Consider the following 22,862-nt stretch of genomic DNA (forward strand, 5'->3'; position numbering starts at 1 on the left):
CCCAAACCGCGCCCACCGCATTTTCCTTCACCGCGGGGGCGGGGCCGCGCGTGCGCGGCGGCGGGGCGGGAGTCGCGCATGCGCGGGGCGGGCGCGGAGTGGCCATGGCGGAGGAGGCGGCGGTGCGGGCCCAGGCGGAGACCGTGCGGAGGCTCAAACAGGACAAGGCCGATCCCGACGAGGTGCGAGGCTCCGCTGTTCTTGCGAGTAGGGGGCCGGGAGCAGCAGGATGAGTTGGGAGCGGCGCGCTGGAAGGGACGGGGAATGAGCACTGGGGCGCCGGCGGGGCGAGGATGGAGAAGAAGGACTCGGGCAGAGCAGTGCCGGGCCGGGGGAAGGCTCCTGGGCCGAGGGTGCGAGACTGGGAGTGCGGGTGTGGGGGTCACTGCGCTGGGGCCGGCGGCAGTGGGAAAAGGGCTGTCGGCAAGGATGGGAGTGCGGGGCTGGGAAGGCTGAGGGTGACTCGTGGAGGGAACTGGTGATGCCGGTGTTGGATTGAAGGGAAGGATGCTTGGGAGAGTTCGGGTTGGGAGGAGGATGCTGGAAACAGCCAGTGCGGTGCATGTAACAGGAGCTGCTGCTGGTGGGGATAGGAATGGGGAGAGAGCTGTGGATGGTAACAGAGGTCGTGGGAGTCAGGGAATGGCGGGGGTGTTTGCGTTGCTGAGATTGGGGTGCTCGTGTGAGAAGTGGGAAGTACTGGAGAGGAGCAGGGAATGCCCGTCTAGTTGCTGAGAAATGGGAATAGTGGGGTGTTGAGGTTGTGGGGTCAGGTGCACTGGGACTGCTGAGGTTGAAGGTACTGGGGAAGGCAGTGGGCTGGGCCTGGTGGGTGGTCTTATCCCCAGCTCCCTCCTTGCTTCATTCCCAGATTGCAAAGGAAGTGGCAAAGCTGCTGGATATGAAGGCACAGCTGGGAGGAGATGAGGGGAAACAAAAGTTTGTGCTCAAGACTCCAAAGGTAACTCCCTACAGCACATTCCTGTGCCGCTCTGAGTGCATGTCCTCCCCCAAACACCCACCCAGCACCCCCCACACGTCTGTGGGCCAAAGTCCAGCACGGCCACGCCTGCCTTTGTTCACATTTTTGTTTCCACTTTCAGTTTTAGTAGCAAGAGGCAGAGGGATGAAAGCATCCCAACAGCATTCAGCCCAGATACCCACCCACTGGAGAAACTTCTGGGTGCTTCTGTGACCTTCCAACCACTGCTGGTGTGCTCAGGAAATTCCCTTCTAATCAAACTTTATTGTAACTGCCCAGGTTAAGAGGACTCATGTCTGCCCTTAGTCTGAGGGACTGAGTAATCCCATTTACTGACAGGTCTGGCCAGCTGCTGGAATTTCTGTGTCCTCTTGTGGAAGGACCATTCCTTTACAAGTAGTTTTTAGTTTCCAGGCCCCTAAGAATAGTGTCCATAATGCATTTTTTTTCTGAAATACTTTGTAACCTGAATGTTTCATCACTGTCAGCTGATCAGAGACCACCTGCTTCCGTGGGATGTTCACAAACAAACCAGGCTATGGTGATGCCACTGGCATAGAAAATCATAGAAACATGGAATGGTTTGTGTTGGAAGGACCTTAAAGCTCATCTTCTTCCACACCCTGCCATGGGCAGGGACACCTTCCACTATCCCAGGCTGCTTCAAGCCGCATCCAGCCTGGCCTGGGACACTTCTAGGGATGGGGCAGTCACAGCTTCTCTGGACAACCTCACAGGGAAGAATTTATTCCCAGTATTTAAATGTCTCAAAACTGTCTATTTGTCCATTTTCTTTTATGACTTGTTTTTTTGAATGTAATTGTGGTGTACTGCCTGGAAAGTGGAAGGGTATTTCACTGTTTAAAAGTGTGAAGAAGGGGATTTTGCAGCCCTGTTGTGTGCCAGAGAAACTCAGTTGAGTTTCCAGCCCATCTCAGGCTTGTCGGTGGAAGCTGAAGGCCACCTGAGTGATCTGTGGATGGGGATGCTTCCTCTTTCCTAACTCATTTTATAAACTGGAATTTGGAGGTCTAGCTAATTAACAATGATTAATGCATTACTGAGAGCATAAAGGTGGTCACTGAAATAATTCAGTGATCCTTGGCACCAAAGAAATGGAAAGGGTGCATGGCCCTGTGAATCATAGACATTTCACAGGTGTTGCATTTTGAAAGATGGTTTTCCCCTATGTTTGGGAATTGCAGAGCTGGTGGTTGTTCCACAGCTTCAGAGCATGTCTGTCCTCTGTTTCCACCTTTGGGATGGCTCATTGGGCAGGGGTCTGGCTAGTAGGTGTGGATCAGAGCTGAGGACAGTCCTGGTTGCACTGTCAGGCTCAAAAGCATTGAAGTCTGACTGCTGGATCTGTTTTATCTCCTTTGTTTCCCGTACTGTGAACCCCCTGACTTGGGTTTTGCTCTGCAGACCATAACAGACTCTGTCTGAGCTGTGTCCTGATGTTTTCCAACGTTTTTGGTGCTGTTTACCAATATTTGGTGTCTAGACCTGGTCTCTCTGGCTTTGTTAGCAGTATGGCAGCTTCTTCTTGTTGCTTCTGGCATCTTTCTCGTGTCATGCCTCTGACCCAAGGTGCCCTTTGCTCCCCTCACCCCAGGGCACGCGGGATTTTGGGCCCAAGGAGATGGCCATCCGTGAGAGGGCCTTCAAAGCCATCATCTCCTGCTTCAAGCGCCACGGGGCTGAGGTCATCGACACGCCCGTCTTCGAGCTGAAGGTGGGTCAGGACACTGCTGGCTGAGCTGGTGAGGACCCTGCAGCCGAGAGTCTGGAGGGTTGAGTTTCCTTCCTCAGTTCCTAGGCATTCCCCCTTTCTCTCCTTGTTTTCTGTGTACTCTAGGGCTGATCCCCATGTCACTGAAGATGCTGTTTGTCGTGTGTTGTTTTGTTACAGGAGACACTGACAGGGAAGTACGGTGAAGACTCCAAGCTCATCTATGATCTAAAAGATCAGGGAGGAGAGCTGCTGTCCCTGCGCTATGACCTGACAGTATCCTGCCACAGCTGGTGCTGGGGGGCCTTGGCAGTCCTGCTTTTGGGGCAGTGCTGTCCTGATGGGGAGGGAGGACCTCAAACTGACAGGGAGAGCATGGGCAGGCAGTGTGGTTCAGTGGGTGCAGAATCCTTGCTCAGTTATTTACTGTGCATTATCTCTGTTTGGTGAAGGAATGCTTAGAATCATGGAATATCCTGAGTTGGAAGTGACCCCAAGGATCATAGCATCCAACTCCTGACCCTGCACGGGACACTCCAGCCATGTGCCTGAGAGTGTTTTCCAAATGCTTCTTGAGCTCTGTCCAAGCTTGGTGCCATGACCACTTCCTTGGGGAGCCTGTTCCTGTGCCCAACGACCCTCTGGGGGAAGAACCTTTTCCTGACATCCAGCCTGACCCTCCCCTGCCACAGCTTCATGCCCCATGTGTATGGAAGTAAAGAAGATCTGTCCTGAGTGTGGTTTCTCCCAAGAAGTGTTCCCAGGCCAGGCTGCTGCAGTATACAGCCCATGTGAGACTGAGATCCAGCCTGAGGTCCTGCTGGAAGAAGCCTGGAGGGACACTTGGAGGCTGCATGGGTGGAGACCTTGGGGAGCTGAGATAACTCCAGCTGTCTCTTAGCAATCCTTTTCCCCAGGAGTGCTGGGTGGGAGACAGTGAAGACCCAGCACTGCCTGTGACTGATAACTGGGGGTGATCCCTCCCTGTTCCCATCCTTAACTCTGTCTCAGGTGCCCTTTGCTCGCTACCTGGCCATGAACAAGATCACCAACATCAAGCGCTACCACATTGCCAAGGTGTACAGGAGGGACAACCCTGCCATGACCAGGGGCCGCTACCGCGAGTTCTACCAGTGTGTGAGTGCTGTGGGCAGGGACACTGTGTCCACTCCTGGGACAGCCTGTGGAAGGCTGTGTTACCCTTCCCTGTGGCTGTGGAAAGCTCTGAAGGATCCACTGATGTTCTCTTTGTGTGGAGGGTGGGAGAGTGGGTGTGACAGCTGTGACACAGTGCTGGCATGGTGTGGAACTTTGTCAGAGCCCCTGGTATCACCTCCTTTGCACTGCATGGGAGGGCAGCTCTTTGCTCCATCCCACAGTGCTTGCTGGATGGGTGATGGGGAGGAATTTCCTTCTGATCCCAAATCTGGCAACAGTTCAGCTCTGAGTGTGTTAGCAGGACATACAAACCAGGCAAGGCAGTAGCATACACTACCTCCATTCTGTGTTTAGTCAATTTTAACTTCAAAAGAAGGGAAAACCCAGAGGCTAAATTATAGAACAAGTAACAAAGCAATTTCCTTTGTGGCTTTCTCATGGTAGCCCCAAGGAACAGCTTTGCTCTGCCCTACTGACACAGTCCCCAGGGACTCATATTGCAAACAATTTTTTTTTTGTTTGAGAATATTCCTACTTCATTATATAACCCCTGGGAATACCTTCCAGCTTTGGCTTGGTGATTCCTGTTTACAAACGACTTGGGGTCGTTGCCTCCTGTCTCATCTCCTACTCCAAGATCTTACTCCTAGGATAGCTAGAAATGGTCTTCTAATATCCAAGCTAAAGTTATTTGTATCTGATTGTTTCCTTCTTCTTGTTTAAAGAGTTAAACTCTTAAAACAGTAGCTGTCATCCCTTGATATATATTCTTCTCCTTTCCCAGGTAAACATTTGGGAAATGTTTAGAGAAATCATCACCTCCTTAAATCAATCTCTGTTACTTTTGTTACCTTTTCTCCTTGGAGATGTTTTTCTGCTTTTCTCAGCCTAGGACCTTTTCCTGCAGCTTTTCTTCAATATAACTCACCGTGCCCACCCACCCCCCCCCCCCCCCCCAACCCCGTTTGTTTGGGTTGTTTTCAGTGAGATTTCATCTGTGCTATTTACAGCGATATCAACACTCTCCTGACTTCTGTGTACTTCCTGTACTTCCTCACCCAACTTTCCCAGGGATTGCATCAGCCTTTTTGGACTCAGGAGTTAACTATGTGATCCCATCTTTTCCTCCAATGTCCCTGTTTATTTTGAGAGCTTGGTGCAGCCCTGTTGAAATATATCCACATAATGAAAATTATTCTTGTACTCAAAATCTCACTGACGACTTTGCATTTGGGAATTCCTAAACAGGAGTTGAACAAGGGCTGTCTTGTTGCTTCTGTGTTTTATTTCTCTCAGAACACTGATGTTGTTCCCAATCATGGGATACCAGCCTATTAAAGCATCTTGGTAGTGGGCTTTCGTTCTTCTATGTGCTAGTTCATCTGGTGATGTCTGGTGGGGACCACTCAGGGTTCCCGATTCCTTTTTCTGTCTTAGCAGTTGAAACTCTGGTTTTGTTTGCTTCTCTTGCCTTCCCTAGTCATTAACTTGATTAGCATGTGTATTAAAAATAGCATTCTAAGAATCAAGCCAAAACATTTGGCATTTAGGTCATAACAAATCAGAAGTATTTTTTTCCTCCCCTCTCTGGTTCCTTTGTTCTGTTTATTTACTGCTGCTCCTCTTTTCTGTTGTTTTTTGAGGATCTCTGTTTCAGAGTGTCACACAGCAACTGCTGGGTCAGGGGAGCAGGTCACAGTGTATGAACTCTGAAATGCAGTGGACAGGAGAGCCCTGCTGCCTTCCATGGTAGAAGTCCAAACCCACATCCTGTCCCTTCTGGATTGAATCTGTAAGGGACAGTGTTCCCTCACATTCCAGTTCTGTTGGGTTTTGTATACAAACTGCTGTTACCAGCAGCTGAAGCTACTATTTTTCTGCAGCTGTGCTGTGGTGCTGAATCACTCACTGCCTGTTCCTCTGCCCCCAGGACTTTGACATTGCCGGGCAGTTTGACCCGATGATTCCCGATGCCGAGTGCCTGAAGATTGTGCACGAGATCCTGAGTGACCTGCAGCTCGGGGACTTTGTCATCAAGGTGAGGCTGGGTGGGTTCTCTGTGCCACCGTGGGATGCAGTGGTCATTGTCCTCTGGTTTTACACAGTAGAACCTGTTCCTACTCTAAGGCCTGACCTAGTGGTTTGTCCCTCCTCTCTGCCTGGAAGCAAATGTGCTTCCCCTTGTGCTAAGGATTGGACCTCACTCACTTGGTTTAGCTTTGAGCTGGGAATGACAGGAGTTTTCCTGAGGCTGCAGCTGACAGTGTTCTCTCCAGACCTGACCACGGTCCCTTGCAAGATACCAGCAGCTAGCTAGAATGATAGAATGGTCTGGGTCGGAAGGGACCTTAAATATAATTCAGTTCCATTACCCTGCCCTGGGCAGGGACAACTTCCACTAGACCAGGTTGCTGCAAGGACTGTCCAGCCTGGTCCTGAACTTTTGCAGGAGCGGGGCAGTCACAGCTTCTCTAGACAACCTGTGCCTCACCACCCCTATAATAAAGAATTTATTCCTAATATCTGTCTAAGCAGGTGATTGTCATATTCACTGCCTGCAGTAAAAGAGGCTCTGGTCCAGGATTCCTGTCCTCATCACTGGTCCTGATGTCTCCTTAGCATGGGCATCTGCTCAGTGTGTGTGGTGTTGCCTGCAGACCCCTGCCTTTCCACCAAGTCCTTTTTGGAGCTGAAGCATTTTCTAGACCAGGAGTTGTGCCCTACTGTAGGTTGAGCTTGCTAGTTGCCTCCAGACAGCTATGCTCCCTCGGGGTGGCAGCAAACAGTGCTCAATGTGTAGGTGGGGCAGGATGGGAAGGGTGCACAGGAGCAGGAGAGCAATGGGTAGGAGGGCTGGATGCACAGAAGGGCAATGGGATCTGTGAGGGACCTGGAGCCTGTGCCATTCCTGGGCACTGCAGACTGGGTATAGTGTTCCTGTTGCAGCCCCATGGGGCAGGGGCCAGGTACTTCCCCTTGAACCTGTCTAGGGTGAGGTGGAAGTGGGTGTTTTGGGCAGTGGTGAAAGTGGAGCCTCTGAGGATGAAGACATTCCTGCAGTGGGGAGCAACAGAATAACCTGCCTGTGGTTATTCTTGTCTCCCAGAAGGCACTTTATGGTTCATGTTGATGCTGGAGGATTCCAAATTCCTGTGCAGTTTCTTTGTTTCTGACTAACTGTAGACATTCTCACTACCCATGGAAATCCAGCTGAGTCTTTGGCCTTAATTACATACTCTTACAGAGCATAATTAAGCTACAGAATTCAGTATACTATCATTTAAAAAATAAATCCTCATTGAGGATTAACATAATCAGATGTCCTTTTTCTCTTATGCTGACAGTGTAGGGTAATACTCTGAATTAATCTCCTTGGCTGTGGTCTGTTCCTGAACTGTTTCTACATGTCCACATGAAGAGACTCATAGGCCCTGATGGTTTTTTTTTTCTTTGTTGAGTGGAGGTGTCTGTGGCTGTAGAAGGAAATGTGATGTCTCTGCCCAGGCTTGGTCAATGTCAGTTGTGCTATTTGGTCTGCTCTGGGAAACTCAGCTCGCCAAGAATGGGAAACAGAAATTACAAATAGCAAAAAAAACCAGCTTGATAGACATCTCCTATATTCTCTTCCATGCTTAAAACTACAGGGGAATGAAGCAGGACAATGCTGAAGCATCTGCTTGAGTTCATAATTCCTGACATGCTGCTCCCTTTTCCCAGGTCAATGACCGGCGCATCCTCGATGGGATGTTTGCGGTTTGTGGGGTCCCGGACAGCAAATTCCGAACCATCTGCTCCAGCGTTGACAAACTGGATAAGGTATGGGCTGGAGCCCCAGGCTGCATCTGCTGCTGCTGGAGTCTCAGAGAATGAACCATGGTCCATGAGAATTGGCTGGAAAATGTTGATAGGCATTGAGTTATTCCCACCTATCCCTGGAGGGGATACATGCAGGGCACAACATTTGCATAGGAAGAGTGGATCTTCTGTTTTGTTATCCACTATGCCATGAGGTCCTAATAAAAGCAAAGGTGGGAGGGGAAAAATGCTATTCACATAGGAAGTTCAATATCCCAAATTGTCACCTGCTCAAGGTGTTGCTGCTTATGAACCAGGCTCATGGAAACCTGCACCAAATTAGGCTAGGGCATGTTAAAAACAGCAGCCTGTGTCTCATCTTGATGTGGCCATGGTTCTTTGTTGAAGGGTGAACTAACTGCCTTTTCCTGTGGAGGACTCATCAGATGGTAAAATCAAGGCAGCTGGGGGAATTCTCACTCACAACCCTGTTAGCAGAAATCAGATGTAGAGGTGTGACCAAAGTTGGGGGCTGTGTATGTGTGAAAGAGCAATGGGAAGGGAACACGGGGCTTCTTTCTGATGGGATCATGTCCCTGTGATTTATCTCGGTGCAGCTGGATTGGTCAAGACTCTTCTGATTCTCTTTGACCCCTGGTCAGTGGGAAGATGACAGCATGTTATGCTTACAGTGGGTTTTTTTCATTACCCAATACTTCACACCTTTCCAGGTGATTCCATGACCAGCAACACTTTCCTGAGTGGTGTTTATGACTAAGTACCTAACCAGGGAAACTACAGCAGCAGATGGCTCTCAGACTTGGTGGTTATACAATGCTGGTATTTGATTCTGGCCAGAAGTGAAACTAAAAGTATTTTTATAGGGTTGGGATACAAACAGGCTGTGCAGGGGGACAAGAAATGGGAGTTATGCACGCATGGCTGTGCTCTGAGAGCTGCTACTTCTCTCATGCACCTTCTAACCATGATGATGGGATTCTGCCATGCAGAGGAGAGCCTATGTCCCTGGTGCAGTGTCCCTGATGTTCTTCTCTCCCCTCACAGGTGCCCTGGGAAGAAGTGAGGAGTGAGATGGTGGGAGAGAAGGGGCTCTCTCCCGAGGCTGCAGATCGCATCGGGGAGTACGTCCAGCTCCACGGTGAGCACCACGGGCTGGTGCCCTTGGCCTTGCTCTGGGCTGGGCGTGGAGGGGGCAGGGCACACACCGGGCTGGCCGCGGCCACCGCGCCGGGCGCTGCTGCCCCGGCACAGCTGAGGCACGGCTGGTCCCCACAGGTGGGCTGGAGCTGATCGAGCGGCTTCTCCAGGACCCAAAGCTGTCCCAGAACAAGCTGGCCAAGGAAGGGCTGGGGGATATGAAGCTGCTCTTTGAGTACCTGACCCTGTTTGGCATCACAGGGAAGGTGAGTGAGGAGGTGTGGGGGCAGGAAGGGGGGGCTGCCCTGGTGGGCCCCGAGCAGGTGGTGACGGGGCCGCTCTTGTGCCCCATAGATCTCCTTCGACCTGAGCCTGGCACGGGGCCTGGACTATTACACGGGGGTGATCTTTGAGGCTGTGCTGCTGCAGCAGGAGAACCAGCACGTGGAGGAGCCGGTCAGCGTTGGCAGCGTGGCCGGAGGCGGCCGCTATGACGGGCTGGTGGGGATGTTTGATCCCAAGGGCAGGAAGGTGCCCTGCGTAGGGGTCAGCATTGGGGTCGAGAGGATCTTCTCCATCCTGGAACAGAGGCTGGAGGTAAGTGCCTTTGGTGCTCAGCTAATGGTTAATCCCCTGCTCCAGCAGATGCTGAAGTGAGTGTTCCTTACCCCAGTCTTTGGAGAAGCCAGCCAGGCCTCTGCTGTGCTCTGCACCAGGAGTCAGAACCAGGATATAACCTCCAATTCTCTCTGGCCTGGCAGGTGGTATCTGGGGCTCCCTTCTTCCCACAGCCCTCAGACATGGCTTCTCCAGCTGCAGCTAGAGGGGGCACTTTAATCCTCAGCAGGGGCAAATACCTTAGTGTTCCTCACTGCATTAGACATCCATGTGAGCCCATGTCCTCCTTGGTGAGGCAGCATTGTTCTGCAAGGGAGGCAGCAGCCTGACACATCTATTTGTCCTGCCTATGGCACTACAGAGACCAGACAGAGATCACATGTTCCAGGGCAGAAACTGCAGTGCCTCTAGGGGTTTCTCGGATAGCTTTTTCCTCTTCCCCCTCCTCAAAGTTGTACTGTTCTCCCTCCCAATCAATGGGTGTTAAATAGGTCTTGGTAAGCTCCCAAAATGTGGCTACATGTTCCCCTCCCCTAGGAGTCTGGTGTTGGTTCTTTTGGCAGCCAGACACAATGGGAATTTCTAAACAGAAACTGAATTCCTCCTCCACTACCTCCAGTCCTGGCCAGGTTTGTTTCTTTGCAGGTGACCTTTTAAAGGCTTCTCCCTTCAGCAAGGCAGCAGGGAAATGCCACATGGAGTATCCAACATCTGCCACAGGGACTGGTGGAGCATTCAGCTTCCTGCTGTTTAACCCATAGTTAGAACCTCAGCTGTAGAGCAGGCAGCTGCCTTTGTCTACATTCTCCTGGGTGTGTTGCTTCTGAGCTGCTTGGAGCAGATATTTAGGAGGCCCTTGGGTGTGGAGAAACATGAGGGAGGCTGTGTTAAGCACACATCACAGAAAATTGATTCCGCTCTAGGATGGGATCTGTGGGATCTCCTTGACTCCCTGAGTTAATTCTGTTGATTCTGAGTCCAGTCCTCTTCACTGCTAGAGTGATGGAGCTGCGTGGTGACCCATCCTGCTGAGAGAATCTCAGGTGTCTTGGTGTGTCTGTGGCATCTTTTGGGTCTTGTCCCCTCTCTAGGCTTCTGAGGAGAAGATCAGGACAACAGAGACACAGGTGTTGGTGGCCTCTGCCCAAAAGAAGCTCCTTGAAGAGCGACTGAAGCTCATCTCTGAGCTGTGGGATGCTGGAATCAAGGTATGACTGGGTGATGGCAAAGTCCAGAGCTGCCTGGTTCACTTTCTGTCCGGGAATGGACCAGATCTGGATTTGCTTTGGGAAGGAGTTGCACGGAGCAAGTGGGGAGCAGACTGCCTTCCTGAATGGAGACTTTTCTCAATGTCCCAAATCCTGGGCTCTCTAGGAGGGGCTGGGCAGCAGGACTTGGTTAGCCCTGTAACTGCAAGGCCTTGTTGAACCTGGTGCCCAGCCTTCTCCATGAGTCCATCCTGTCCCCACCACACAACCTCACATGCACCAGACTGGCCCAGCAGTGCCTAGTTGAAGGGGTCCAGTGGAACATCCCAGTTGGATGATGGTGTTGTGCTCTGGCTTTCTCCCAGGCAGAGATGCTGTACAAGAAGAACCCCAAGCTGCTGAATCAGCTGCAGTACTGTGAGGACACAGGCATCCCTCTCGTTGCCATTGTGGGCGAGCAGGAGCTCAAAGATGGAGTCGTCAAGCTGAGGATTGTGGCAACCAGGGAGGAGGTACGGCCTGTGCCATGGTGGGGTTGGCTAGGTGACCCTTCAGCCCAACTCAAACCAGCCCTCCAGCAACTTCTGTAACACCCCATAGTCCAGTTCCTTGCCCCCTGCATCTTCCTGGAGTTATGAAGTGCTGTCTCCAGGTCTGAAGAGTTTCCTGTCACGTGGCCTCCTTGAACTCCTCAGTTGAGGAGCCTGGAGCATGAAGGGATGATTAAGTGGTGCTCTAGGAGTGAGGGAGACTGAACAGAACATGGTTAGCCTTGAACTGCAGGGCTGCTCTGTGTCTGTTATCTCAGGACAGATCCCAAAACAGGCAGCACTGGAATCAGTGCACAGATCACCAACTAAGATCACTGCATAGATCACCTAGATCAGTAGCTTTGGAACCAATAGGAAAGTGTGGCAAGAGAATCATTCTTACAACCATTATTCAGGAGGGGGCTTATTTGGGTTGCTGGCACATTTCCTGCTCTTACAGGTTCAGCTCTGTGGCTGCTGCAGCCCACTTGATCCCTGTAGAGAGACTGGTGACACCTTGGTGTTACCTCCTGACACACAGGGCCACGACTGTGGTGATGTGTCAAGCTGCTGGAGTTGCATTGAAGGAACTTTTTGCTCTCCCTGTGCAGGTCAATGTTCGCAGGGAGAGCCTGGTGGAGGAGATCAGGATACGAACGAATCAGTGTTAACCCCTTTGGATGCTGGATTCCAGCTGACACACGTCCTTCCACAAACGCCTTCACCAGGCTGTGCAGCCGTGGGTGGGGTATTGGGGTGACTTTTAAAGCTGTATTTATTCTTGTCTTACGCCCTTCCTTCCCCGGTGGGAGCCAAGAGGCTGCCCTGACTCCTGTGCCATGCCCTGGCCCTTGAGAATGTTTCTGGAAAGACATTGAGGAAGTGGCTCTGGCAGGCACCAGCCCCACGTCTGCCACAGCGACCCATGGAGCCCCATGCTGGCAGCAGATCCTGGGGCTTTGGCTGCAGCTTCTTGTTCCCGTCACTTTGAATAACCATCCCAGCCTGTCTCTCTGCTCTGGCTGCAGGGGAGTGACCTTATCCCCAACAAAATGTAATGGCACTGCTCCCAGAAACATAATAAATTTGTCTGTCCCTTGCTGTGACTCCTGTCTCTGTTTGCTGCTTGGGGCAGGGATTTGCTCACCTGCCTCGTTGAGCCAGAGCTGTTCTTTAAAGGTCATTGTCGATGTTTCTGCCTGTGATGTTTCCTCCTCCCTCTGGATACCCCTGGTGCTGCCAACCCCTGTGACAGGTGCACAGCCAAGCCCCCACAGCTGGGTGGAGCTCTATGAGCGACCTCCCAGTCTCCTGTGGGTGGCTCAGGGTGCCCCCCAGCCCCCTTCACCCCTCAGCCATGCATTTTGCCTGATGTCCCCAAACCAGGTCAGTTCTTAAGCCTGTGGCTCTCTAAACAAAGCTTAGACATGAATAAAGAAACAGTACATCTTTTCTGTGCAGAAAAGGGCAAGACAAGACAGAGGAGTGGCAGGGAAAGCAAGGTAAGAAAGGTCTAGGAAAAGGCAGAACGAGGAGCCAGAACAAGGCAAGGGAAGGAAAGTTAAGGCAAGAGAGGTCAAGGCCTCACTTATCACACCTTGCCACCCCCTCCCTTGCCCCGTGCGCCGCTCGGAGCTCCTGCCTCGCCTCTCCTCGCCGCGCCCCTGTGCACCCTATTTATACCCGCCTGACAGCACAGAGCGACTGGCCCAGCCAATCACAGCCCGAAGGCAGGCCCGCCCCAGCCAATCCCGGCCCGCCTGCTCCCGCCCCGCTCATCTCCCCCAGTCCCGCTCTCCCCTCAGGCTCTGCTCCCGCCGGCGCCCCTCCGGGGGCCGATCGCGCCCGCTCCCCGCCGTCCCTTCCTTCCCCCGGGGGGAACTCCCGGCCGGGACCTGAACGGGGAGTCCCCGCCGGCCCTTCCCGGGCCCCAGAAGCACCTGCCGCGGGCCGCCGCAGAGAGGCCACGGCTCCACCGGAGCGGCGCTCAGGCACACCGCGGGGCGGGGCCGGGCTGAGGGGCCGGGCAGCGACTGAGTGGGCGGAGCTTGGCGGGACGGCGGCCAGATTGAAAGGGCGGCTGTGATTGGACAAGGCGGAGAAAGACGGGCCGGGATTGGCGGGGCCGGGCGCTGCCTCAGTCTGGGGTGGGCGGGGCTTGGAGGCTGTGGGGAGCGGCTGTGGGGAGCCGGCGGGGCCGGACGGCGAGGCCGGGAAAGGGTCGGAAAAACAAGGCATGGAACGGGCTGGCAGAGGAGGGATTGGTACAGCAAGGCAAGGGAAGGAAATCACGGCATTGGAGGAGAAGGCAAGGACGGGGTAGGCAAGGGAAGGGAAGGGAAGAGAATGGTGGACAAGGCAAGTGGGAGATTTGTGAGGCAAGGGACGGGTAGGGAGGAAAAGGCAAGTGCGGCATAATCAGTGGAAACACAAGGTACACAAGGCAATGCAGGAGAGTGGTTCAAAGGCAGGGAGAGGCAGTGCAAGGCTTGGGGCAGGGCGGCTGGAAGGCTGCCCTGTTGGAAAGGCCCGGGGGCTGCTGGTTCACAGCGGCTCAACATGAGCCAGACGTGCCCCAGGAGGCCAAGAGCATCTCCCTGAACCTGCTGTGGTGTGACAGCAGGACCGGCCAGGGACTCCTCTCTGTCCTGGGCGAGACAAGAAAGTCTATGAGGGGCTGTTGCCTGTCCAGAGACAGGAGTGGAGCTGGGGAAGGGTCTGCAGTGTCAGTCCTCTGAGAGCAGTTGAGGGAGCTGGGGGGGCTCAGAATGGACAAAAGGAGACTTGCTGTCTTCAGCTCCCTGAGAGGAGGGTGGAGATCAGACTGTTCTCCCTGGGAACAGGGGACAGGATAAGAGGAAATGGCCTCAGGCTGCACTACTGGAAGTTCAGGCTTGACATCAGGAAGATTTTTTTTTTCATGGAAAGGGTGGATAAGCACTGGAACAGGCTGCCCAGGGCAGGGGTGAAATCACCATCTCTGGATGCACAAAACAACTGGACCCAGCTCTCAGAGCTCCAGTGTTGGTGACAGGCTGGACTCAATGATTTTGGAGACATTTTTCAGCCTTAATGATTTCATGATAAAAAGGGCAAAGAAGAGCATTGAAAACCGCCTTTGCTGATGTTTTTCATTTAAAATGTTTAATTATATTTTTAGACATTCATTAATGTTTGCAGTTACATTTTTCTAAAGGTTGTTCATGTCAGCCTTGGGCTGTTGAAATAAAAACCTCCAGCAGGGTTAAAACACAGGGAGCACAGATAGTAAATATGAATTGAACCTTTTTAGTAAATGAAGCATCTACTTTCATCATTAAAATGAAAACAAACCCAGATATTTTTGTTGTTTGATGGCTTTGGTAATAACCAAAGAAAAAAAAGAACAAACTTAGTGTAACACAAAATATGAAACCATACAGTGATTTCAGACATTGCCTCAGTGGGCTGATGAACTGTTTGGAAATACTTAAACATGTAGAAATGTAGGTGATAATCTGTGTTTTACCTTTGCAATAAGGCCAGTGGAGCTTCCTCTTCATAAACTGCTGAATATAAGTATGTTGCATAGTGTTCAACTTAGAAAACTAAAATTAAATAGTGCCCTTATTAAAAATTAAGTAATAACCAGGCACTAATTCTTATCTGGTTTAAATGAAGACAAAAGATATTTCTGTAGCTGAAGTTTGATGCTGATGCAAGACTTTCCCCCATATATTTACACAGCTTAAGGTTTCTATGCTTCCTTGTGATGCTTTTTAGTGTGTACCTCAAGCCTTTACTCATCATAACTGTTGGGTGGTGGAACTAATAAAAAAGAGCAGTACTGCTGCAATGGAGGCCATTTAGATTTTGGTTTAAAGCAGTCAAAATATGCTTAGAACCTCTTGATATAATAATTACACATCACTAGAAGGAATCCTGTGAATTAGCAAAGGAAAGCAGCCAAGTAGTGCTGGTGATCTGGTGATTAAAGAGTTGCAAAGGTCTGACCAGAACAGGTAAAGCTGTTGGTGGCCTGAGGTGCTGGTTCTGGGAAGCATCAGAACTGCTCCAAGAAATTAGATGAAGCCAAGAGCAGCATTTACTCCTACTAACACTCAACATTTTAGCTGCTGATTTTAAGTTCGTTTGAGAAGGTTCCTGATATTAGTTGTTTGTGTTCCAGAGTGTGTGTGCGTCAAACTGGCAGGGAATTGATTTCCTCATCCTCAGTCCCCACCCCCAGGCTCTCCCAGATGAATTAGTGGTGGGTGACAGCAAAATTTAAATGTGTTATCTGAGTGTGTGTGAAGCAGCTTAAGAAATTGAAACTGTAGATAGTTCTGCACTCTGTATCATAAGAGAGGTGTGAAATGATCAGAGGATATTAACAGCATTTCTTAAAAAAAACTTCTAGAAGAGGCAGTGCTCCAGAGAACTCTGTGGGATATGGGATGGAACTGCATGTACCAATTAAAGCCAGAGTGCCAGTAGCTCACAGCAGCTCTGCAAATCAGTGCTGTTTACAGGAACCAGGCAGTAAAACAGGGGAAAAAAGGCTTATTTGAATTACAGTTTCAAATGCGATACTCTGGATTTTTTCTGCTTTTCAAAGTCTTGATTCCATAGATTTAGGGGTTGATTTGGACCTGTCTTAGTTCATCTTGTGGCCTCTTCCTTTTGTTTCTGCTTAAGTTGCACAACTGAGGTGGAATAAGTGATGGTGGAAGCACAGAAACAGCTTAAACTGTGGTTTTCTGCCAGGTGGGGTGTTGGGACAGGGATATTTGATAACTACAGATAACTGAATCTGGGCTGCATAGCATGATCTTGGTTTTCTAATAGCTGGGAGTGGAAAAGTAGAATTGCTACCTAATATTTCACTTGATTTCTTTTATGAGGGGTTTTCATAACCTGAAAGGTATTGATCTGTCACATCAGAACCCTCCTTCTCCAGAGAGAATGAAGAAAAATTACCTGATGGAAAATGGATATTTTCTTTAAGGAGATTATGTCTTTTGTCTCAGGAACAGTGCAGAGAGAAACCTGCTATGTTTATCCCCTGGAAATATGGCATATACAGAAGGTCTGGTCAGGAGTCAAGTTATCTGTTTTGTTATCTTAGGTAAAACTGAGCTGGACTTGCTGAGATCTGACTCTGATTTCAGCTACAGAATGTTTTCATGACATGTAATGAGCCTCTTTAGGAGCCTTTTGATCTGCAGTTGACAGATCTGAGCACCCAGACTGCTCCGAGGAAGCCATTGAGTGTTTTTTTCTCTTTTTGAGGGAAGTGTCAGAGGGGCTGAGAGATCCCCCTTATATTGTGAAGAGATCTAGCTGATGATTACTAGGAAGATAAAATTCAATCTTTACAAGGAGAAATCTTACTCCCCTTCTCTGGGATTTCATTATTCAGGCCAGAAGAAGAGAGTTTTGTTTTCTAACTCAATACCAAAAATTACACTTGCCACTGTACTTCTACTTCAAGCACAAACCAAACCAAACCAAACCCAGTTCTCTCACTTTTCAGGGCCAACACCAGAAAATTATTAGTTTTAGAATTACAAGATGTCTCATACCGTTCTCTGAAAAGTATAATAGGTATAGGCTTCCCTTATCCTTGTCCTTGCACTTTCCTTATCCTTTTCCTCCTCCCCACTCTCACCCAGGCAGTTCTGAACAGGGAGCACCACTGCACAGAAGAAATATGATTTAATGAGGGTCTAGGACAGCCTGCAGTGCTGAAACACACTGCTGAGGCAGGCAAGCATATCTAGCACTGCCTACACACCACCAGAACATTTTCTCTTTTCTTTCTGTCCTCCTGTGTTTTTCCTCCCCTAGTCCCTCCCTCTCCCCTTCTCATGAAACATCCCATATGCCATTTCATACAATCCATGGGTTCTGCTCTGCGCCATCCCCAAATTCTCCTCCCTTGCTGTAAGTCTTACATCACCAGGGCCATCATCGCCCTTAAGCTTCATGACATTGACAGGAGAGAGTTTCCTTCACTTTGGGAGGACTTGGATGAGCCACAAGAGGAGTGGGGATAGTTTGTGTTGGGGTTGTTGCCTCCCATCTGACCAGCTGAGTGTGGTTTTTGCAGGTGAAGTGTGTGTTGGGATAAGGACAAGGAGAGATGTGCAGCAGAGGAGACCAGAGCACTCCCAGTCACCACAATAAACTTGTTTCTGGTGGGAGGGAGCTAACCCCTGGAAACTGGAAAAGGTGGAAGTCTGGGGAAAGCAGAAGTCAAGGAGAGACCTGTGAGCCCTCAGACATATCTGAGCACAGGGAGCCAGAGTCTCCCCTGCTCTGCTGGGTGGGGTTGGGTTGGGTTAGGCAAATAATGTCCCAAGGACACAGGGCTTGAATGAAGTGTTAGAAATCTGACTAGCTCTGGACAGATGCAGAAGAGAAACCCTGTATCCAAAAAAGCAGCTGCCACCAGGAGACAGAAATTTCTGTGGACAACTGCAAAGTTGAATTATGGAGCTGGTGCTGTTTTCAGCCCAGGTGAGCAAGGTTAAAATGCATAAAGAAGAGGAGGGTGTCTCACAAAATCAGGGACATGTTATCCCCATGAATGAGGAATGCATGAATGAGGCCTGGCAAAGAGGCAATCTGTCACTGAGAGGGACCAAACATGGAAAATTCATCTTGCACTTCCAAAAACTGCTCTGAAGAGGAAAAGGTGAAGAGGCCATGATGGACTGCCTGGACAAGTCACCAACAGAAAACCATCTTGGAATATTTCATCAGGCACCTGTAGCTTGGAAGGACTTTTCCCTGAGCAGTACTCAAGGAGCTCCATTGGGAATTCAAATACAACAACTGTCTCAAGAGCTTCTGTCCCTGTGTACTGAGCATTAGCCAGGATGGAATGGAAAAAAGTCTCAAACTGGAGATGCAAAGCTCTCAGCCCCTGGTGAGAAGGAGAAGGTAACCAGCACGAATATTTGGGTGCCTTCAGCACTGACTGCTGAAGAGGGGAATGGGCAGAGAGAATGAACATGCGATAAACGTGGGTGGAGAGGAATGATGGTGATCTGTGGGGACAGAGAAGGGAATGGAGGAACCTTAAGAGTGGATGGAGGGGAAGGGAACGAACCTGAAGGCACAAGGGGCTGACCTGTCTCTGCTGCCTATCGCGCTCAGAAACCTTTCCATCCCCAAAAGCCCCTTCCCTCCCTAACTCCTATTTTCTGTCCCGAGACACACCCCAAGGGCCCCGGACACCCCCGCCCCTTCCCCAGCCCCGTCCAGGCGATCCCCCGCGCCCCCCCGGCTCTCTCCAGCGCCCGCCCCCGGCCCGCCCCGGTCCCGCCCCTCCCGCCGCAGCCGCCGCGGGTCCGGGCCTGGGCAGGCGGCGGGGGCGCCGCGCCGGGCGGGCGGCGGGGCCATGCTGGGCAAGGACTACATGCTGGCCATCGTCCTGGTCAACTGCGACGGTCAGCGCGGCGGGCGGGGCGGGCACGGGCGCGGTCCGCGGGGTCAGGGCCGGATTGCAGGAGCGAGGATGAGCTGCGGGGCCGGGGTCGCGTCGCGGGGCCGGGGTCGCGTCGCGGGGCCGATGCCGAGGGGCGGAGCGGGGCCCCGCGGGAGGGAGCGGCGGCCGCGCCCGGCGCTGTCCGCGGTGCTGATCGGGGCCCCTGGCGCCCGGCCCGCTCCGGCCCCGCCGCTCCCCGCCCCGCCAAGGTCGCCGGGAGCCCACCCGCTCCAGGGGCACCTCCTTATCCAGGTCTCCCCATCCCCGGAGCACTCCGACCCTCCCAGCCCCGGGACCCCCATCCCGCGGGAACCCCGCCCTGCCCCGCGGCCCGGCCGGTCGGAGCGCGCCGCCCCCGCGGGCCCGGGCTGGCTCCGGCCGTGCTGCGCCACGGGCTTCAGTCGGTGCCCGCGCAGGGCTTGGGGGTGCGGGGGCCACGGCTACCGCACCCTCCGGCTGCACTCCCGGGGCACGATCCGCTGCCCAGACCCGGGCGTCGGTCCCGACCCCTTTCCCGGCCGAGGGACCACTGGGCCGGTGGCTGCGAGCCGAGAGTGAGCCTGGGTGCCCCGCAAGGTTCCCGGCCCGGCAGGCCCAGGCTGCCCCTGCCCTCTGTGCCCTGCCGGGGTTCCGCTGTCCCCCCGGGAGCCAGCGAGGCAGTTCCCTGCACTTGGGTCTGCCACCGCTGCAGCCTTGCTGGCACCACGCCACGTTCCCTGCCAGGCTCCTCTCCCGGCCCGTGCGCCCAGCCACGCACCCAGAGGCCACCGCAGGACCCTTTCACTGCTGGGCAAAGCTGTTGGCTCCTCAGAGCACCTGGGGGAATCTTCCTCCCTGCTCCGTGTATCACACACTCTCTCTGCACAGACAACCTCTGGAGCGACCAGAGCCTGGAGACAGACCCTGACCTCCCCCCAAGCTGGAGGAAAATCTGTGACTCTCTGGGTACCTATTACTGGCATGTGCCAACAGGCACGACACAGTGGCAGCACCCTGCACGCACCACCGGCCCAGGAGGGCACACGGAGGCTGATGGAGAGGACACACTCCAGGGAAGGGTAGGGAATGTGGGCAGGGGTGTGAGGGCTGGTGTTGGATTCCACTGCTGGCAGAATCCTGCTGAAGAGCCCTCTGGGCATGACTGGTCCAGCCTCCCCTTGGAGCATCCTGTGTGACCCTGAAGTCCTGCTCAGCCCATTTGTGTCTGGGGTTAAGCCCTTTGAAAGTCTCCAGCAGGTCCCATCCTGGGGCTCATCCTAGTTGGACTCTACTACCCCAGATGCTCACAAGCTTGTTGCTGTCCTGGAAGGGAAGGCTCCTCTCTGGAGCCTCTCTTGCAGCTGTCACCCCTTTCCTCCTCTCCCGCAGGAATGCCAGGGCCTTGCAGCGAAGCACTCGGCCAAGGACCGGCCCATTCCCAGCCCCATGGCCTCGCTGTCCCGGAGGTAGGGCCATCCTTGTGCTTTGCTGGCTTGTTTGTGGGGCACCATTGATCCTTGACCAGCACTGGGTGCTGGGGTGCTCCCCCCAGAGCAGCCCCCCATGCTGAAACCAACAGGACCGTGCTGGGCACCCCCATGGATGCTTCCCAGCTGGTGGCACGGGGGTCTGCTGGCTCCAGGACATTCTGATCCTTCCCTGGGTGTCCCAGGAGCACGCAGAAAGAGCTTCCCCTCAGTGCCCCATCCCTCTGCAGGCACTCACTGTCCTGGCATGGAGATGACTTCCAGCACAGCGCAGAGCCCGGCTCCAAGGTACCACACCCGCCAGCTCCACTGCCGCAGCGTGGGCCGTGCTGGCACAACAGGAGGAGGGTGGCAGCTGGCAGGGATGTGGATGGGAGCCAGAGCAGGGGTGACCACTCTGGCACAGTGAGGGGTGTGGGACGGAGGTGGCTGTGCCAGTGGCACTGAGGTGCCTCGTGTCTCTGCTCAGTGCTTTGCTGTGCGCTCTCTGGGCTGGGTGGAGATCCCCGAGGAGGACCTGGCACCTGGCAAGAGCAGCATTGCTGTCAACAACTGCATCCAGCAGCTCTCCAACAGCAAGGGCCAGGGCTCTGCGGAGAACCAGGGTGAGGTAAGAGCCTGGGGGGTGCTGCCAGGCAGGCTCCTGCCCCAGGGCCGCTGCTGCTGAGGCTGGAGTGAGCTGGAGGAGAGCAGGTGGTAGAGTCAACTGCACACAGGGCATCCATCCCATGGTCCCAGGTGTAGAGCAGGTGGGTCTGACAGGTCTGCTCCTTGGGAACAGTGCCAGGGTGGGTCCCAACACATGGGAATGGTAGCTGGGAAGGGCAGGGGAGGAACAGGGCTGACCCTACAGCTGGGGAGGAGTAGGCTGGTGGGGAAGGGGTTTGTCTACACAGTGGCTGGTCACTGGGGGTGCCCAGGCTGTCTGCCAGGCTGAGGGAACCACTGCCCCGCTGCAGGGCCAGGACCTAGTGATGATTCTGAAGAAGGACACCATGAGCCTGGTGGACCCCCTCGACCGCAGCCTCATCCACCGCCAGCCCATCCTCAACATCCGTGTCTGGGGCGTTGGCTGCGACAACGGCAGGTGCCGGGGGCGAGGGCAGAGCTGGGGGCCGGGGGGTGGCTCTGCCCCCTTGGGGGAGGCACCCCAGCAGTGACCTGTCCCCTCTCCTCCCTTCTGCCTGCCACCACGGCTGCAGGGACAGGTAAGGGGGCACAGGGCTGGGGGCAGTACAGGCGGGGGGTTGCCTCTGTCGGGGTCTCACTGGCTGGCTCATGGCCTTGCAGAGACTTCGCCTTTGTGGCCAGTGACAAGGACACCTGCGTCCTCAAGTGTCACGTCTTCCACTGCAACGTGCCTGCCAAGGGCATCGCCAAGGCCCTGCATGAGATGTGCTCCAAGGTGGGATGGAGGGACCCCGGAGGGTGTGAGCATGGCCTGGGGATCTCGGGGGTGAGGGGAGGCTCCGGGACGCCCGTCTCTTGCAGATCGTGGCCGAGCGAGCTGTGGCGAGCAGCAGGCTGCCCCGCGCCGCCACGCTGGAGCCCATCTCTGCCGAGGACCTGCCGCTGCAAGGTACCGTCCCCCCGCACTGCCGGCTGCTCCCCCTGCCCACTGCCCGCCTGTGAGCCAGAGCCCTCTGGCTTGTCCGGCTCCTTCCCCGGGGTCCCTGGGGACACAGCGGGGGACACAGGGGTAGCACCACCTCTCCCGTCCTGACAGTGGATATCCTCGAGGCGGTGAGGCAGTCAATGCAGACCTACGAGGCGCTGTACATCGGCAGCCTGCCCGTGCCCAGGGCCATGGGTGAGCGCCGCTGCTCCCCCGCAGCGGGGGACGCCCAGGAAACCCCCCTGTGCCGCGGGGCGGCCGTGCCCTGGCTCCGGGCGGCCCCTGCCCGCACCGCGCCCGCAGCCGGCGCCGATGGGATGGGGTGCCCTCTCTGCAGGGATGGATGTGCTGAACGAGGCCATCGAGAAGCTGACGAGGCGCCCCGGGCGGGAGAACTGGACGCCCTCCCTCATCTACGTGTCCGACACGGCCATGAGGGTGCACCCGGCGCAGGTGGGGAGGGGACGGGGGGCGGGCACGGCGCTGCCCCCGGCAGAGCTGCCCGGGCGGCGGCCAGGGCTGGATGGGCCCGCGGGGTCCCCGCAGGAGCCCGAGGAGGCGGCGCACATCTGGGAGTGCCAGGTGCGGTACGTGACCTTCCTGGGGGTGGGCCGGGACGCGCACACCTTCGCGCTCATCGTGGACACGGGGCGACGCTTCCAGTGCGCGGCCTTCTGGTGCGAGCCCGACGCGGGCACCATCTCGGAGGCGGTGCAGGCCGCCTGCATGGTGAGCACCGCGGCCGGAGCGCCCGGGCCCGAGGGCGGCGGGACCCCGGTGCCGAGTGCCCCGCGCCGCCTCTCGTGTCCCCGCAGGTGCAGTACCAGAAGTGCCTCGTGGCCGCCGCGCCGGGGGCGAGGGCGAAGAGCGGGGCCGGGCGGGGCCGGGCCGGGGCGGCGGCCGCGGGGGACGGTGCCCGCGGGGCGGCCAAGGCGGGGGGCGGCGGCGGCGGGGCGGGGCCCGGGGCCCGCAAGCGGGGCCTCTTTTCCTTCCTGGAGGTGTTCCGCCTGCGGCGGGCCCTCCTGCACAGCCCGTAGCGGCCCGGGCCGGGCCGGGGCCGGGGCTGGAGCCGCCGGGGAGGAGCCCCCGGCCCCAACCCCAACCCCGGCCCCGACCCGGCCCGGCC

The 22,862-nt window shown here is 54.6% G+C and overlaps 2 protein-coding genes across 2 annotated transcripts; both read left to right on the top strand.

The window, feature by feature from the left end:
- Nucleotides 1-54: 54 nt before the first annotated feature.
- Nucleotides 55-12,276, top strand: LOC310915112 (histidine--tRNA ligase, cytoplasmic). The gene is made up of 13 exons (XM_083871736.1): nt 55-182; nt 872-961; nt 2,598-2,717; nt 2,895-2,990; nt 3,726-3,851; nt 5,803-5,910; nt 7,590-7,688; nt 8,733-8,826; nt 8,964-9,091; nt 9,180-9,422; nt 10,535-10,651; nt 11,017-11,163; nt 11,793-12,276. The coding sequence occupies exons 1-13, from the start codon at nt 105-107 to the stop codon at nt 11,850-11,852; spliced, it is 1,506 nt and encodes a 501-aa protein (XP_083727862.1). The 5' UTR covers nt 55-104; the 3' UTR covers nt 11,853-12,276.
- Nucleotides 12,277-18,530: 6,254 nt separating this feature from the next.
- APBB3 (amyloid beta precursor protein binding family B member 3) lies at nt 18,531-22,773 on the top strand (the record flags this gene model as incomplete). The annotated part of the gene is made up of 13 exons (XM_083871653.1): nt 18,531-18,617; nt 19,523-19,713; nt 20,024-20,100; nt 20,352-20,409; nt 20,591-20,731; nt 21,081-21,208; nt 21,279-21,329; nt 21,412-21,526; nt 21,613-21,700; nt 21,848-21,931; nt 22,074-22,189; nt 22,283-22,465; nt 22,552-22,773. Exons 1-13 carry the CDS (start codon nt 18,569-18,571, stop codon nt 22,771-22,773), a joined length of 1,503 nt encoding a protein of 500 aa, XP_083727779.1. The 5' UTR covers nt 18,531-18,568.
- Nucleotides 22,774-22,862: the final 89 nt, after the last annotated feature.

Source organism: Zosterops lateralis (genome assembly GCF_965231275.1).
Source record: "Zosterops lateralis genome assembly, chromosome: 14".
Classification (NCBI taxonomy): Eukaryota; Metazoa; Chordata; class Aves; order Passeriformes; family Zosteropidae; genus Zosterops; species Zosterops lateralis.